The sequence below is a fragment of the Capra hircus genome, chromosome 19 (genome assembly GCF_001704415.2).
Source record: "Capra hircus breed San Clemente chromosome 19, ASM170441v1, whole genome shotgun sequence".
NCBI lineage: Eukaryota > Metazoa > Chordata > Mammalia > Artiodactyla > Bovidae > Capra > Capra hircus.
In genome coordinates this window covers 23,222,428-23,241,099 of record NC_030826.1, presented here as the reverse complement: position 1 = coordinate 23,241,099, position 18,672 = coordinate 23,222,428, and the positions used below count along the sequence as shown (strand labels likewise).

General features: G+C 40.3%; 1 protein-coding gene across 1 annotated transcript in view; it reads left to right on the top strand.

The window, feature by feature from the left end:
- Positions 3,483–18,672, top strand: part of METTL16 (methyltransferase like 16) — a 65,253-nt gene continuing 50,063 nt past the window's right edge. The window contains exons 1-2 of the mRNA XM_005693325.3: positions 3,483–3,612; positions 9,369–9,496. Of these exons, the coding sequence (XP_005693382.2) occupies positions 9,369–9,496 (128 nt within the window). The 5' untranslated portion in view covers positions 3,483–3,612. The remainder of the gene's footprint in view (positions 3,613–9,368; positions 9,497–18,672) is intronic.

Sequence of the window (18,672 nt, the reverse complement as noted above, 5' to 3'; positions counted from 1 at the left end):
GGAGGTCAAACAGGAGGCTAATTGTGAATGCCTTAACTGGAGCCCATCTATCTCTTGTCTCAGGAAATGCTAACATTTGTTAACTATCCAGCTTGAAGCCCACTTCTTCATGCCTCCTGAAATGGAAAAAGGAGGCCAGTTGCAAATGTCTAACCTGGAGTCTATCTATCTCCCTTCAGCTTGATTTCCTTGGTGTCCAAGGGACTCTCAAGAGTATTCGCCGACAACACAATTCAAAAGCATCAATTCTTTGGTGCTCAGCTTTCTCTACGGTCCAATTCTCACACCCGCACATGACTACTGGAAAAACCACAGCTTTGACTATGTGAACCTTTGTCAGCAAAGTGATATCTCTGCTTTTTAACACACTGTTCTAAGTGTTGTGTGCTGGTGGACAATGTCAGAGCACACTCATTGCTATTCCCTCTTCTGAGCCTCACACTATCCTTGGGAAGTAGGTATGGCTAATGCTGTAATTCTCATTTCACAGGTGAGAAAAATGAGGTTCGGAGCCAGAAGTTAGGTAGAACCCAGCCTTGCCTGCTTTCTGAGGCCAGCCTTCCTAGAGCTCCTGCACCAGGCTTGTAGCTACTGATGCCAGGAGGGCTGGCATTTCTCCTGCTTTTCCTTTTGCCTGCTGCAGATTTCAGGGTTGCAGGGTGCAAGGAGGGGTCCCTGGACTGGTGACTGCGGTCAATAGTAGGTGGAATGTTGGTAAAGATATTAAAATAGAGCAAAGTTATCATTTAATACCAGTCCAAGCTTGATTCAATGCAGGTGTACTTGCCAACCCTTTACAGGGCTATGTACTTGGAGAGGAGGGTGAGCTGATGAGTGAGACATAGGACTTGCACTCGGGGAGCAAAAGCTTGGTAGGACATTAGCTTTAATATTTATATTTATTTATTTGGCTGTGCTGGGTCTTAGTTGTAGCACTCAGAATCTTTAGTTTTGGTATCCCAACTCTTAGTTATGGGACCTAGTTCCCTGACCAGGGATCAAATCCAGGCCACTTGCATTGGGAGCATGAAGTCTTAGCCCCTAGACCACCAGGACATTAGGTTTATATATAGGATATTTAGGAGCTCAAGAGGTTTATCTAAAAACAGCGATTCTCAACCAAAGGTACACAGCATACCTGTGGAGATTTTTAAGAATATCTGTGCAGAATATTGCTGTCAGTCACACCTCAGACACACTGGGTTAGAATTTCCTGGAGTGGGATCAAAGTATGTGGATTTTCAAAAAATCTTTCCCTGGATTCTGATGTACACACCTACATAAGACCTGTTGCTCTAATACAGTTTTTATTTTTTTAACAGTACATGGAATTCCCTGATAATCCAGTGGTTAGGACTCTGCCCTTTGACTGCCAGGGGCCTGGGTTTGATCCCTGGTGAGGTAACAGAAATTCTCCAAGCTGTGGTGGAGGGGTGGGGGGGGGGTGGGGGATAAATAGTCACTGGACCTCCAGGGAAGTCCCTGTGCTAAATGTTTTATGTATAGATTTTAATTTACTTCTCACAGCAACCCTATGAGATTTGCACAATGAGCAAATCAAGGCTTGAAAATCCCTGTCTGCAGAGCTATGATCTTTCTGGTTTGACCCACAGAGGGGTTGGAAATCTGTTTGATGCTAACAGAGAAATTCACCAGCAATCCACTTTCAACTTTACTAGTCATACCTCCAAGGCCATCTACTGTGTTTACCTTTCCAGAAGGAAGCACTATATAATTTAACATTTAAAAGTCACTACCAGCTAAAGACATAAAACTTTCTGTAGTATTCTGTTCCACCAGGGGACCCAGTGAACCATACCTTCCTGTGTATGATACCTTCCAGGGTATCAGGAAGATACCCTGACACAGTCCCCTACTCCTGAATTTGGGCTGGCCCTTTGATTTGCTTTAACCAATTGAATATGGGAAAGCACCAGTCCTGAGGCTATCTTGCAGCTTCCACTTTTGCCTTTTTTGGGAAGCCACCATGGGGGGCTTCCTTGGTGGCTCAGTGGTAAAAAAAAAAACCACCTGAAATGCAGGAGCCACAGGAGACACGGATTTGATCCCTGAGTCAGGAAGATCCCCTGGAGGAGGGCATGGCAACCCACTCTAGCATTCTTGCCTAGAGAATCCCATGGACAGAGGAGCATAGTGGGCTACAGCCCTTAGGGTAGCAAAGAGTTGGACATGACTGAAGCGACTCAGCATGCACGCATGCAATCCAACATGTAAGAAATCTGGCTATTCTGTTGGACAGACTATGTAGAAAAGTCACATGGAGAAGGAGAGAATTTAAGTCTGTGGGAAGAGAGAGGCCCAATCATTCCTGTTGAACCAGTCCCCAGCTGATGCTATGACCTACAGTAAGGCCAGCAGAAAAATGGCAGGGCTAATTCCGGACCAGGTTTCACAGTGAGCTAATTATATGATTGTTTTAAAACTTTTTTTTTTTAACTCTCACTGTTTTTATTTTCAGTTATGCTTCTTTCTAGTTTTATTTATATATATATATACACACACATTTTCATGGAGAAGGCAATGGCACCCCACTCCAGTACTCTTGCCTGGCAAATCCCATGGACAAAGGAGCCTGGTGGGCTGCAGTCCATGGGGTCGCGAAGAGTCGGACATGACTGAGCGACTTCATTTTCACTTTTCACTTTCATGCATTGGAGAAGGAAATGGCAACCCACTCCAGTGTTCTTGCCTGGAGAATCCCAGGGACGGGGGAGCCTGGTGGGCTGCCGTCTATGGGGTCGCACAGAGTCGGACACGACTGAAGCGACTTAGCAGCAGCACACACATTTTCCACAGTTGATTTCCCAGGCTATTGATAATCCCTTTTCCTCCACAGTTAACACTAGAACATAAATATTTTCCCCACATCATTTTAGAACATTCTAAGAACACTATTTTCATGGCTGCATTACCAGGTTCTACCTAACTGGTCTCCATTTACGACCAATCCAGTTCCCTTAGATAAAATATTTATGATGATATTTTAATTTAAATTTCTTTAAGATCAATTTGTTGTTGTTGTTTAGTCGCTAAGTTGTGTCTGACTCTTTTGCAGCCCCATGGATTGTAGTCCACAGGTCTCCTCTATGAATGAGATCTGCCAGGCAAGAATACTGGAGTGTCTTTTAAAAAAAAAAACATTTTTTGCCTTCTCTATAGAAAAAATCAATAGATAACTAGTAAGAACCTACTGTACAGCACAAAGACCTCTAGTCAATACTCTGGAATGGCCTATATGCGGAAAGAATCTTAAAAAGAGTGGATATATTTATAGGGATAACTGCTTCATTATGCTATACACCCGAAACTAACACAACATTCTGAAAAAGCTTGCTAGCACGCCCCCCTCCCTCTAACAGAAAGAGCCGCAAACTCCAGGTCTCGCGACAGTTTCTCTTTTCCTCGGAAACTGCTACAGATCTCGCGAGAATCACTTGTCCAATCACGAAACTGAATGGAGGCCCAAGATGGCGGCGCACTGGGAGCGTAACATCTGCGTTTCTAGGATCTTCGCGCAGCGGGTGGTTAAGACTCCGGGGTTGTAGAGGTCCACACTATACTAGTCGTCTGGCAGGAACTTTGACTTCAGAGGTGAGTCATTTAATATCACTCATACGGGTTGCGAGTCCACTTAACCTTTGTAGCACCCAGGTTCCCTATTCCCAGTTTCTGGGCCTGTGAGGTGGTGGCTTTGGGATCGTCGGGTCTAGACCTGATTGTGTGTGTGTGTGTGTGTGCGTGCGTGCGTGCGTGCGTGCGCGGGGGCGTATGTGTGGTGGGATGGGTGGGGGAGTTGGCAAATAGAATGGAGACTAGTATTGAGTAGGAAAGACCCCCTAGGCGGAGGCGATTTGAAAAGTGAAAGTGAAGTCGCCAGTCGCTCATTCGCGTCCGACTCTTTGCGACCCCATGGACACCAGGCTCTTCCGTCCATGGGATTTTCTAGGCAAGAGTACTGGAGTGGGTTGCCTTTTCCTTCTCCAGGAAACTTCCCGACCCAGGGATCGAACCCATGTCTCCTACGTTGTATACAGACGCTTTACCGTCTGAACCACCAGGAGAGCGGAGGCGGTTTAGAGAGATCCAAAACTGAGGCGGGAAGACAGTATGAGGGGGTAAGGTGAGCACGTGAAAGGAGTGGAAGAGACGGAGAACTGGCAATGGCGGAACTGTGGAAAAAGTCGGGTTTATGAGAAAGGGAGACGAGAGAAAATAGAAATTAGAAGTGGTAGAGATCTGTGCAGAAGGAATTAAAAGTTCTGAGAGCAGAATTTAGATTATTTTACAGAATTATGTATTAAGTAACCAGTGATAGTTGAAGAGGTATACTGAGGGTCAGGAGGAACCAAGGAAACAGAAGCATGGAGATGGAAAAGATTAAAGAAAGTGGAAGCGTCAGATTACTTAAATGAAGGCCTACCACTTTGGCTTTCTGCACTGACTTGGGCAACCCGGAAGAAAAAGATTCAGTCCTAGGCCTGAACCTTTTAGAGATTCAAGATGGGGGCTGCTTATCAAGAATTGAGAGTTCTGTGTTTTAAGTGCCCTGGACAGTGTAAGAGTTCCATCTTGCTTTCAACCAAAAAGTGCTTATTGCTTACCTACTCTCCAGTTCCTACTTTAGGCTCTGGGATATCGCAGTGAAAAAGATAGACAAAGTATTTTCCCTCATGAAGCTTACTGGCAAGGCAAATGTTAAAAAGTAAAGTATATGAAATATCAGATGGGTAAGTTCTATGAAGAAGACTGAAGCAACTAAAGGAGACAAAGGGTTCACTCGCTGCTCATTTAAATGGCGGTACTCAGAAAAGGTATCAGTAAGAAAGTGAGGTTTGATCAAAGACCTGAACAAGCGGAGGGTACCTTGCATGTATGTATTTCTGGGGGAAGAGAAACCCATGCAGACTAAACAGCAAGTACAGAACCCCTGAGGCAGGAGTGTGGCAGACTTGACAGAGAAACGGTAAGGAAGCCTGTGTGGCTACAGCAGAATGAGCCAGAAAGAGAAAAGTTTGGAGAGAAGTGGAGAATGACAAGGCTGATGCCAGGTAAGGGCTGACGGTCAGTTAAACTCTGAGGAATGGGGTAGATTTAGCTAAGAACCCATTGCCTGTATAGGGAGCTCCGTTAGCAAAGAAGTGGCTTTATTGATTCGATGTGTATCTGTTCTGATCAAGAGGGTTGAATAATGAAGGAAGTGATTTTTACCATGTCTGTAATTTAATTTGTCCATGTGTGTTCACAGTGTCATGTGTGTTCCGTGATGTACACTAGACAGGGAGGAGAAAGTGGCAACAAATGAGTTTGGAGGAATAGATTTATGTGTGGCTTGTTAATTATTTTGAGTTTCATCAGCCTAAAAGCTTTAGGAAGCCGCTGAAGGGGTTTAGCTAGGAATGTTCAGTTTTGCATTGGGGTGGGAGGAGGGGTATGTTGTCACCAGGATGAAGTGGATTGTTGGGGTTAAGAGTGGTTAGAGAGACATCAGTTAGAGGCTGTTGTAGTCAGCCAAGAAAGAGATGATTATGATCTCTGGCCTAGAGATGTGAAGTTGCGAAGGGTGAAAAATGGATGAAAGTGAAGTGAAGGTGTTAGACGCTCAGTCGTGTCCAATGAGACTCTGTGATCCCATGGACTGTAGCTCCCCAGGCTCCTGTGTCCATGGAATTGTCCAGGCAAGAATATTGGAGTGTCTGTAAAGCAATTATCCTTCAATTAAAAAATAAATGAGATTGAAATTTAAAAAAATGAAATACAATAAAATAAAATTCTGGAAAAGAAAAGGATACTTTGGAAGTATCCTTTTGGAGAAGGAAGATCCAAAAAATGGGCCAAGAAATCACTAGGAGACAGAATATTCAGGACATAGTGTGTTTGGAATGGAGGAGGTGGGGTAAAAAGGTGCTGAAGATTTCTTGCTTTTTTGCCATGAGGAAGATCTGGGTGTCATTCAGCAAAATAGGGAAGATTAGAGGAGGACCTATTTGGGGTGGGTAGAAATGGTTTCATTTTGGACATGTTGTGCATGAAGTGCTTTTGAGCCTTTCACGTGAGTGGTCTGGGGGGCAGTTAGCTGCATGGTTTCAATTGTCTGTGATGAAAACAATTCTTTTCATTTTCTTTGAAAATGGTTCTTAAATGTGAAAAGCTATCAAAAACCTGAGTTAGAGTGTTAGCATTTATAACCATGTAAAGTTATATCTCCAACAAAGCCTGCAAAAGAAATGTGCTTATTGCTAGGAGATTCTGTTCTTGTTTAGTTGCTAAGTCATGTTGACTCTTGCAGCCCCTTGGATTGTAGCGTTCATGCTTCTCTATCCTTGCGATTTCTTAGGCAAGAATACTGGAGTGGGTTGCCATTTCCGTCTCCAGGGGATCCTCCCGACCCAGGGATTGAACCTGTGTTTCCTTCATTGGCAGGTGAATTCTTTAGCACTGAGCCACCAGGGACGCCCTAAGAGTTTACAGTAGCTGCTATGGCTGACCTGGGGAAATTAAGGAAGGAAAGACCTTCCTGAAGAGGAGATGCTTGAATTGTGGTAGTAAGGATGAGTAGGAATTAATCAGGTGAAGACGGGGAGGAAAGACCATTACAGATGAAAGGGTAATCTGTGTAAAGACCCTATTGCCAGAGTGGAGGGAGAGAAAGAAGAGCAAGGGTGAGACTTCAGCTCATGCTGAAGCCACACTGCTGGGTCTTGTATGTATGCTGAAGTAATGCTTTTTGTTTTTCTCCTAAAAGTAAAGTTTTGAGCAAGCGAGCATGGGAGGTGGACACAGTGAAATTTGTGTTTAGAAATGGTCACTGCATGGTGGCAAAAGGCATGGAGAGAAAAAGTGTGGGTTCATGGAGACCAATTAAGAGGCCGCTGGAGCAGTATGGGCAGACTTGTATGGGCTGCTATAGGTGAGCCTGGGGAGAAATAGTTGGATCTGAGAGATATTCACCAGGTAAAATCCATATGACTTAATTTTTTGAAATACAAGAGGGATAACTATCAGGTGACTCTTAGGATTGTTACATAGGACCATTTCGATGAATGTGTGTTAGGAAAAAAGTAGAAAATGCAGAGTGATATAAAGAGAAAAGTCACCTACCATCTAGAGATATACACTGAATAGAATTACCACCTGCTTAGAGATTTACTCAGCTACTGCAATGACTTTTCTTCTGGTTTTTATTTCTTGCTATAAATGTGTTAACTTTTTTCTTCTGTGTATTCTCAAGGAAAACAAAATTTTTGTTTTCAATTGGTTTTAGCTACCTAGAAATGGCAAGACTGAAATTTATAAAAGAAGTTGGAATAGAAGATGTTTTTTTGGTAGAGTTTGAAATCAGGAAGTTAAAAAAAGAAAAAGATGTGTTTTGAAACTTTAGTGACTTCATGGTGCACAACCAAATAGTCCACTCAAGACCACTGTAAAAACTAACCTCTTACTGTAGTATTCTTGGTGGTAGATTATATTGCCTTCGGCCACGTTGATGCTTTTATTTTTTATTTATTTATTTGGCGGCACCAGGTCTTAGTTGCAGCATATGGGATATGGTTCCCTGACCAGGGATTGAACTTGGGGCCCCTGCACTGGGAGCCTGGAGTCTTAGTCACTGGACCACTAGGGAAGTCCCACATTGATGCTTTGAAAGGGAATAGTTTCAATTTTGTTCCCTTGGTTTAAAAGAAAAAGATTCATCATATGTTGCAGAAATGTTTTTTAAAATACATGTAACAAAATTTACCATTTTAACCTTTTTCAAGTATACCATTCAGTGGCTTTAAGTATATTCACAGTGTTGTGCAGCCATTACTACCATCCATTTCTGTAAGTTTTTCATTATTCTAAACACAAACCATATACCATTAAACAGTAATTCACCGTTCCACCCTCCTCCCACCCCCAGTAACCTCCATTCTACTCTATATGAATTTGCCGATTGTTGGCTCTTCATATAAGTGTGATAATATAGTATTTGCCCTCCTGTGTGTGGCTTATTGCCCTTAGCATAATGTTTTTAATGTTCATACATGTTGTAGCATGTGTCTGAATTCATCCCTTTAGGGCTGAATAATATTCCAATGCATATACTTCCCACATTTTGATTATTTGTCTGCTTGTGGATACCTGAAGTTGCATTTAACCATTGTGAATAACTCTGCCATGAGCATTCAGTCAGTTCAGTTCAGTTGCTCAGTCATGTCCAACTCCTTGGGACCCTGTGAACTGCAGCCCACCAGGCTTCCCCAACTCCTGAGGCTTGCTCAAACTCAGGTCCATTGAGTCAGTGATACCATCCAACCATCTCATCCTCTGTCGTTCCCTTCATTAAATCTTTCCCAGCATCAGGGTCTTTTCAAATGACTCAGTTCTTCCCATCAGGTGGCCAAAGTATTGGAGCTTCAGCTTCCGCATCAGTCCTTCCAATGAATATTCAGGACTGATTTCCTTCAGGATTGACTGGTTTGATCTCCTTGCTGTCCAGGGGACACTCAAGAATCTTCTCCAACGCCACAGTTCAAAAGCATCAATTCTTTGGCGCTCAGCTTTCTTTATGGTCCAACTCTCACATCCATATATGTCCACTGGAGAAACCATAGCTCTGACTATACAGACCTTTGTTGGCAAAGTAATGTCTTTGCTTTGTAATATGCTGTCTCGGTTGGTCATAGCTTTTCTTCCAGGGAGCAAGCGTCTTTTAATTTCATGGCTGCAGTCACCATCTGCAGTGATTTTGGAGCCCAAGAAAATAAAGTCTGTCATTGTTTCCGTTGTTTCCCCATCTATTTGCCATGAAGTGATGGGACTGGATGCCATGATCCTCGTTTTTTGAAGATTGAGTTTTAAGCCAGCTTTTCCCCCATGAACAGTATGGAAAGGCTGTGAACATTCCAAGTTACTTATTTGAATCTCTGCTTTCAGTTCCTTTGGCTCTTTACATGGGATTGGAATTGCTGGATCATATGGTAATGTTTAATTTTTTAAAGAACCACCAAACTTTTCCACAGCAGTCATACACATGTTTATTCCCACCTGCAATGCCTGAGGGCTCCAGTTTCTTCGTATGCTCTCCAGTACTTGCTATTTTCTCTCTCTCTCTTTTTTAATAATAGCCATCCTAATGTGTATGAATTGATAGCTTATTATGGTTTTGATTTGTGTTTCCCTAATGACATAGAACATCTTTTCATGTGCTTATTTGTTGTATACTTTAAAAAATATAGCTTCTTCTTTCTCACTTGATTAGTGAAGATGTGTTGGCTGTAACTGTTGACTTGGCAACCACAACTTTTCTTGTTGATTTTGTTTAACTAAATATGCTGATTCCCCCCCCCCTTTTTTTCTTTTTAAAGATGGCTCTGAGTAAATCAATGCATGCAAGAAATAGATACAAGGACAAACCTCCTGACTTTGCATATCTGGCAACCAAATATCCAGATTTTAAGCAGCACGTTCAGATAAATCTGAATGGAAGAGTGAGGTAGGTAACAGATGAAGAATTCTTGATACAGTATTATTCTAGTGTAATTTGAATGGACCCTGTGTAGTGGAAAGTATACTGGACTGATAGTAGACCTGAATACTAATTCTAGACTTTTCCGTAAACTTCTCATCTGACCTTGGACAAATCACTTCTCTGTTTTAACTTTTTAATCTATTAAATAAGAAGACTGGACCAAAGGCTTATAAGTTTCCTTCTGACTAAAAAAACCCCAGAAAGCAACAACAAGAAAAACCTCTTGATGTCCAGATTGTTGCTTACTCAGCAGGGTAACTGCAGAAACCTTAGGATTGTGCTCTCAGACCTGATGGGGGTCTGAGGTCCTTATTTTAAGCGTATATTTATTTTGTTGTGAGGTAGGTGAATAATAACCAGGACCTCAAAACTGATTTCACTTCAGTATTGCTTAGGATGTCACTAAATTCAAGTTTAAAAGTTAATTATTAAAAATTAAGAAAATAATAGGTATGATGCTTCAGGAAATGGCAGAGATGATGATAATGGTATGGGAATAACTGATGTTTGTGTTACCCCCTTGAGAAGGAGATCTTTAACTGCCATCCTAAATTCTATGTGAGTTACAGAGGAGGGTGGAAATTTCAAGCCTGCGTGGGGAAAATGTGTTGATTCACCTGTTGGGAGGAAGAAAAGCAGGATTTGGGGAGAAGTGGGAAGGTCAGGAACAATAGGATCAGAAGGCTTGAGGCGTTTTGCTGACCTCAGCCTTCCTCCTGGAGGACTTCTTGTAGGCGTGGAGGCCCCAGGGCAGGACTTAACGTGGGGCCATTTTATGTATATATAAAATACATATATATGTATTTATATTATTTTTCTGGGATATAATCCTTGGTTTTCACCAGTTTCTCAAAGAGACCTGTGACGCCACCCCCCCACCAATACACAAGGTTAAGTCAAATACCCTAGAGCTGTAATTTCCAAGCTTTATTGTCTATTTCACTCAGTGAAAGTTGAGCACAGTTCCATGTATGAATGCTTATATTACTTACCGTGTTACGTGTGAAGAGCACAGAGTTGTGGGGGACTGGAAAAGCTGCTGGGGTATAGTGGACACATGACCGGAGGTGAGGCTGAGAGGGCGACGCTTGCAGTGCTGTATAAGGCCGTGAGTTTGGAATTTATCTTAGGCTCATGTGCGGTGAGTTCTTGTGTCTTCAGAATTACCCATCCCCATCCTTATCTACTTAAGTTTTAAAGCAAGTCAGTAGCATTCAGAATTGTTTCAGTTCAGTTTAGTCACTCAGTCGTGTCCGACTCTGTGCGATCCCGTGAACCACAGCACGCCAGGCCTCCCTGTCCATCACGAACTCCTGGAGTTTACTTAAACTCATGTCCATCGAGTCGGTGATGCCATCCAGCCATCTCATCCTCTGTCGTCCCCTTCTCCTCCTGCCAGCATCAGAGTCTTTTCAAATGAGTCAGCTCTTCACATCAGGTGGCCAAAGTATTGGAGTTTCAGCTTCAGCATCAGTCCTTCTAATGAACACCCAGGACTGACCTCCTTTAGGATGGACCAGAATTGTTTAGATAGGTGTAATCTAGGAGCACTGTAGAACATGGATTGCAGGGGGAATTAAGACTGGAAGTATAAGTGAGTGAGTAGGGACTGGTTTCAGTAATCCACATTAGATATATTGATGGCCTAACTCGGTAGAGGGAGGAGGGATATAGATCACTGGATGAATTTGAGAGAAACTGATGAATAGGATTAGCAGGACATGGTAGAAATTAAGAATGAGCCAAGTGACCTCAATTTAGCAAGAGATTAGGTGATAGTGCTGCTTACTGCAGTAAGGAACAAGGCAGAATGAGCTGGTTTAGGGGAGATGATATATTCTCATTTGGGGGCACATTGAATCTGAAAAGTCTGTGCAGTATCCAAGGTGGGGTATTGGGTAGCCAATTGAAAACGGAAGTCTGAAGAGAAGGACCCATGGTGATTTGGAAATGGTGTTAGTGAAGACCTTGGTCTTTGAACTGAATTCTGATGGCTTAATAGAAGGGCGAAAGAGTTCCAAGTATAAAGAACAGAATTTTGTGAAAGGCCTGGTACATTTGCAGAGCTGCATTAGATGGGGCTGAAGTGGATATAGGATAACAGCTTAGGGAATACTGGGAGATGAGACTGAAAGGAAGACAAAGAACAGGTTACAAAGAGCCTTTCATAGCATGCAAATAAGAATGAACTTGATTGCTCATACTTAAGGAACCAGAGGAGGATTTTTTAAATGGTTAGATTTTTAAGATGGCTTTAAGATTTATATTTTTAAAAAAAAATCACTCAGAGCAGACCACAAACTTTATTATCACAACATATCCGAATGGTTTAAGGGTGTCTGACAAGTAATAAACATTCAATAAATGTTTGTTGAATGCATGAGAATAATTCTTTAAAATCTTAACTATATGCCGTTTATAGATGCCATGCTCAAAACTTAAAATTGCCGATAAAAAATAAAGGGATGGGCAAAATCTTGTTAGAAATGAGACTTCCCTCCAAATTAAAGTAAAATAGAAGACAAAAAGCCTCAATTTATTAAAAAAAGAAAACAAGTTTGTCTTTTGTCTTCTGAAGGGAATAACTTTCAGAAGACTTAAGTGTTTGATGTAATTCAGAGACATTTTTCTTTGTAGTTTGAACCAAGTAGATAAAAATAAACAACAATGTCCTAGGGATTTTCAGAGGATCAGTGAATGCTTCAAAGACAATTAGGCAAAAATATTCTATATATACGCTCTTTTTCTTGAAGTTGTTGTTTAGTCGCTAAGTCATGTCCAAATCTTTACGACCCCATGGACTAGCCCACCAGGTTCCTGTGTCCATGAAGGGCTTAAAGCTTTAACCTATAATTTAGAACTTCACATTTAAGAGTAGTTGACCCAGAAAAGGTTAAGAACTACTGATAGAGAGCCTAAATAATATGGGTTTGATTTAATGATATATTTTGAACTTTTTAATCTACAAACATGAACACACATTCTTTTTAAATAGCTTGCACAAGCTTCTAACACTAGAAGTGACTGAGTTGGAACTCTTTAACGCAGTCTTCCGCTTCTTTTATTTATTGAGTTCAAAGATTAGAAAGAAAAAGAATTGCAGTTTTACAGATGGCTTGATTATTGTCTCCCTGAAGAAACATTTGAGAATCACCTAAAAATATTCAAATGATTACTGAATAAAATATACATACATGTATATATTTTAAGTGTATATAAATAAAGGAAAATTGATAGCCTTCCAGATACTAGTCGGAAAATATAATTACAATAAAAGATCCTGTACACAGTAACAAAGAGAAATAGGCAGACACTCGGCAAAGAAATACGTTAAGCCCGTGTGCGTAAAGCAACAGCATTGCTCTCAGGGGTCCAGGGGAGACAGTGAATCTAGGGACGCAGTATGTTTCTGGATGGGAGAGCTCAATAAAGTTAATATGTCAATTCTTCCCCAAATCAGAATCCTCCTGAGGTTTTTGTGAAAGAAAATGACATGACATTTCTTTTGTTCAAAGAAAAGATGCTCAAAGCAAATGTTCTAAATGGATGATGGAAAGGTGAAGGAGTGTAAACTCTCCCAGATGGGTATTTAGTATACTGTGAAGTTCAAGTAATTAAAACATTAGAGACGTATTGCTACAGGAATGGGCCCCCATTGTCTGGCACAAAGTGGCGTTCAAGTCTAAACAGCATGTGCACATTAAATAGAGTGAGTCCAGCCTGCACTCTACTCAGTACTGAACCTCCCAGAGGGAGTGTAGAATGGACAGGGTGAATCTTCCTTTCTTAATCAGTCCTGACTCCTGTGTGTTCCTCATAATGTGAACATTACAGTGATTAAAGAGATGTCACAGTGTTATTTTGGATTTTCACTTTACAGGCTTACTTTAGAACCTGACTCCTAAGTAAAAGATACCACCCCACCATGTAAAGACTATAATGTAGAATAAGAGCATTTCAGGTTGTTAAGGGTGGAACTAGACAGAAACTTTTTTTTTTAAGTAATGGATTTTTATTTATTATTTATTTTAGTAATGGATTTTTAATAGATGCAGTTGGAACAGCTGTGGGCAAAGTGCATTAGATTCCCTTTCCTATGTATTATACAAGCTAAATTCCTGATGGTTTAATGATTTCAGTATATTTATTTTATTTAAATACTAGGAAAAAATGTATAGGTGAACTGTTGAATTTTGGGTATAGGAATAGTCTTTCTAAACTCAAAGATAGAATGCATAAAAGAAATTTTATGAATTCAACTGCCTAAGAAATAAAAACTTTAACATATCAAGAAACGGTAAAAAGTGACAACACGTACAGTCTAAGTATTTATAGCATATAGCAAAGAATTAGCTCCCTTAATATGAAAAACTCTAAGAAGACAATAAGAAAAAGGAAAAAACCTTACTATATAGGTTAAGGATAAAAATAGGCAATTTACAAAAGAAGAAAGACAAATGGACCAAATTAGCAAAGATAAAATATACACTATTCATCAATGGCAAAAATGTAGTTGAATAGGCATAGTGATAAAATGCTGGTGGGATTGCAGCTTTGACAATTCTAAAAGCATACTTAAATGAATTAATGTATGTTTGAAGATGTTTATTCCAGAGCTGTTTATAGCAAGGAAAATTGGAAATAATTTATATTTCCAAAATTGTGTGTTCTTACAGTGCAGTTCCCTACAGTGGACTACCACGTAGCCCAGGGAATGGGTATTGCAGATTATAAAACATGATTTTGTTTCAGACTGAAAGCAAAGTATCTGCAGATATGCTTTGCATAGAAAAGGACTTAAAATCATGAACCTGGTGTTCATAGTGGTTGTTTTGTGATAGGCAAAGGTGATTTAAAAAGTTTTTGCAAGGAGAAGCAAATGTGTCTGTGAGAGGATGGAAAGAGATTGAAGCAAACTTGAGGAGAACCTCTCTTACTTTAACAACGGGAGAGTATGAGTTCATGCCACCTTTAGGTTGGCAATAAGCACATAAGGGGTCTATGATTTGGTGGTTCAGATGGTAAGGAGTCTGCCTGCAATGCAGATGACCCCAGGTTTGATCCCTAGGTTGGGAAGGTCCCCTGGAGAAGGGAATGGCAACCCACTCCAGTTTACTTGCCTGGAGAATTCCATGGACAGAGGAGCCTGGTGGGCTACAGTCCACGGGTCACATAGCGCTGGACACAACTGAGTGACTAACACACACACACACACACGATAGAAGGAGAAGAGATGTCCTTTTTTTTAGGGTAAACGACCTACCTCCTTCTGGACATCACCCCCCTTTCTGCTTACTTAGGTAAGAGTCATTTATGATTATATGCATCAGTAGCATATTCTTTATTTTTATAGTGGTCTTTTAACTTAACGGGCTTCCCTTGTAGCTCAGTTGGTAAAGAATCTACCTGCAGTACAGGAGACCTGGGTTCGATCCCTGGGTTGGGAAGATCCCCTGGAGAAGGAAATGGCAACCCACTCCAGTATTCTTGCCTGGAAAATTTCATGGACACGGGAGCCTGGTGGGCTGCAGTCCATGGGGTCGCAAAGAGTCAGGCATGACTGAGTAACTAACACTTACCTACTTTAACTTAACTCAAGAAGATACACAAAAAAGAATGGCCAAAATACAAATCCAGCTAGTGATGGAAAAGGAATACCAGATAGAACATTAGACCTGAGATGGATTGAAGTGTCATTTATTTGTTGAGCCCTGAAGTGCTCTCTGAAGGCAACCAGGGTGTGGTGTGGAAAGAGGGGCACTTCTGAATCATCCTAAGGACCAGTCTTGAGAGTGCTACTTATCAGCTGTGAGGTTTTGGATAATTTTCTTAGCTTTACTGAGACTGAATTTCCTCATCTAAAAAGGAGGGATAAAAGGGCATACTTTGGACGTTTGTCATAAAGGTTAGTGACAAGTGCAAAGTGACCTAACACATTGGAGACACTTAGTAAAGGATATTTATTATTGTTATTAAGCCTGGTATACTTGATAAGGTATCAAGGATTGCTGGTGTGATCTCTCTTTGTTTGTCTCTCTCTGTCTTCCCTGCATCTGTCACTGCTTTGTTGTAATCATATCTGACCATTGCAATTAGATTTCAGTTTGTGCTTTTTCACAGTAACCAGCCCCATAGGAACATCCTGCAGTCTACTTGAGCCCTGTCAGTTGAGTCTGAATAGAGGATGACACTTAACTGATTTGTTTTCAAAACCAAAGTCCCAGCATTGAAGGGCTGTGTCATAGTTTATGACTGTACCATTTTTAGCACCTCAGTGAAGACCTAATGAATAGAAACCAGTGTTGGAGTGAGGTGGGGAGGCTTCAGCCTCTGTTGTTACATAAGGTTCAGCCTATACAGTGTTACAATGCTTGTTACTTTAACCATGGTTGCAGAATGTATCTTTCCAAACTCCATCCATAATGGTGATACTGTATTCATCAATAGCAGAGCAAGAGTCATCCTGGGGAAATCAGGCATGAGCATGTTAACAATAGGCTGTTTTGTTTTATGGAGCTGGATGTGTTAAGCGAACAACAAAGACTGATGGAATAAATTGCTAATTTCCACATGAGAGCTAATTTTAGTCCCTGTGCCTCCCTGTGCTCTCAGAAATGAGAATGAAAAAAGATCTTGCCTGTGTTCAGGAATTTTGAATGTCCCAGGGTACTAAAGTGACCTAGATAATTAACTAGACAAGTCGGATGACTTCACTTCTGTCCTACAAAAAGATTTCCAACCCTCAGATTAGTGTCTGTATTTTCTTAGAAGTAAGTAAACAACCACTCGTGTGGCTAACAAAGTCTGAGAATCAGCTCTTCATTGACTTCTGTTTTTCTTCAATTAGACTAGCTTTTGCTTGATGTCTTATACTTTTTGTTGATTAGGATGTAGTTCCTTATTAATAAGTTATATGTTCTATCCCATCAAAGTAAGTACATTTTTTTAAATAATGAGAATTGTTTATATAAACAACAACTCTGTTTGAAGGCACTAAGAAAATATTAATTATACTGCTGTTTCTCTTGCCCCAAGTGTTTCATGAAGCCATGTAATTAATGCTCAAGCTGTACAACTATCTCTTGGTGATTGCTGTCAGTGTGGGAAATACTCTGGTTTGGTCTCCGAAAGAATTGGCCCACTTTCACAGAAAACAGGTACTCTGGAACCAAGGATCTGTTTTCCTTTTTTGAAAAAGATATTTTTGAAACTATTATACAAACATTTATATATTATACAAACATTTCCCATTACATTAATGGGGAAATTATGGAAATATATCCTTCTTACCTACATTTATAGTGGTAATGTTGCATACATAAAAGAAAAAAGGTCAAAAAATGTTCTTCCACCCTAGAGATCAAATTACTTTGTTTTTTCCTTTCTAAGCCCTGACTTACTAATAATATGGTAATTTTTGTGGCTGTGATTTTGATACAGGTATAACCAAAGGGCTTTTTTTTAACCCCCACTTGACTTGAGCATTTTCCTTATAGTTACAAAACACTTACTGTTGTTTTGAAGGTGATATTGTGTAACGTATATGCAGATACTACAAAAATATGAGACTGTCCACATCCAGAGGTGGTTCTCACCCTTCCAGATTGTTTTCTGTGTGTATTCATGTAGAGGGTCTTTTTGTCTTATTTTTATTTTTATAAGAATGTGATTATAATGTACACATATGCTTTTTCCCAAACTTGGGATTTTGTTTTTGTTGTTGTTAGTTTAATATATTAAAGAACCCTCCTCATACAAACCTGTGGATCAGCCCAGTCTTCCTGCTTTTCACGACTGAAAAGTGTTCTCTTGTTTGGATGCATTTCTGCTGACTACTTTCAGGTTGTTCCTGATTTTTCTGTAAAGCTTAATTATATATAACTGTTTCCCTTACTCTTGGACTTTTTTCTTTTTTTTTACATTTCACCAAATTTAGGGTAAGTCACTGGCCTTAGCTAGAAAAATTGGAGTACTCTTAACTGTACTTGGAAAGAGCAAATGAGAGTTTGGGTGATTTAAGTTTTTCTTCCCTGTCATTTGTTCGTCAGCTAAAATAGGAATCTGCATTTAAAAGATCAACTTGATTGATCAAGGTAGTCTCTTACTATTTTGTAAGTAGGAGTTTGGTTCTTTGGCTAATAAAGGGTTAACAGTGAAGGTCATTTACAACTGCTCCAGAATCTTTGTTTTTATATGATACTACTGTCTCATTGCTTATTTGACCATAGGTGTGATAAGTTAAAAAAATTTCTTAAATTTAGTTGTGGGTAGGTATGAGTTGGTGGAAACTCAACAAAAAGCCATACATTTGGCTTTTGTTTCTGTTTGACACCCTGTTATTATCTTTTTAACTGTTATTATTATATCCTAATTCAATTAAATTTGCCATGTGCACTTTGGCTTCCCTACCCTCCCCCACCTCAAGAACCTTACATAGTCCAGTAAATTCCTTTACTTAAAGTCTTATCAACTAGCTTCTTCCTTTTGAGTTTTTAAAAAATTGAGATATAATTCACATATCATAAAATCTTCATTTTAAAGTGTACAATTCAGTTCTTACTAGGTTCACAGGTTGTGCAAACATCACCACTGTCTAATTCCAGAACATTTTCATCACCCCCGAAAGAAACCCTGTAACACACTGAGCAGTCATCCCCCACTGCTCTGTCTCCTCAACTCTTAGAAACCGCTAATCTGCTTTCTGTTTCTAAAACTTTGCCTGTTTTGGATGTTTCTAGTAAATCAAATCAGAGTATGTGGCGTGTGTGACTTTCCATTGACTTTTAACCATGTTTAAGTCTTCTATTAAAAAATTAATAAAGAAACCTCTCCATCAGCTCTGTCACTGTGCCCCCTCTCTCCCTTGCATAACTCACCTTCTTGAAGAATTATCTATTTTTCCAGTCTTTTTTTTCATACCACACTTAATCTTTAGCACATTTCATGGTAGATTCTAAATTCCACCACTCCAAAAGCAGCTCCTGAAAAGGTGTCACATTACTAAATCCAGTTTCAGTTTTCAGTTGACTTCTGAGAAGCAGTTTTCTCTGCTGACACTCTTACCCTTCGTGGACACCTTTTTCCCTTGGTGTCGCTGGCATTGCGTCACACTCTCCTGGTTTTCCTTCTTCCGCCCTCTG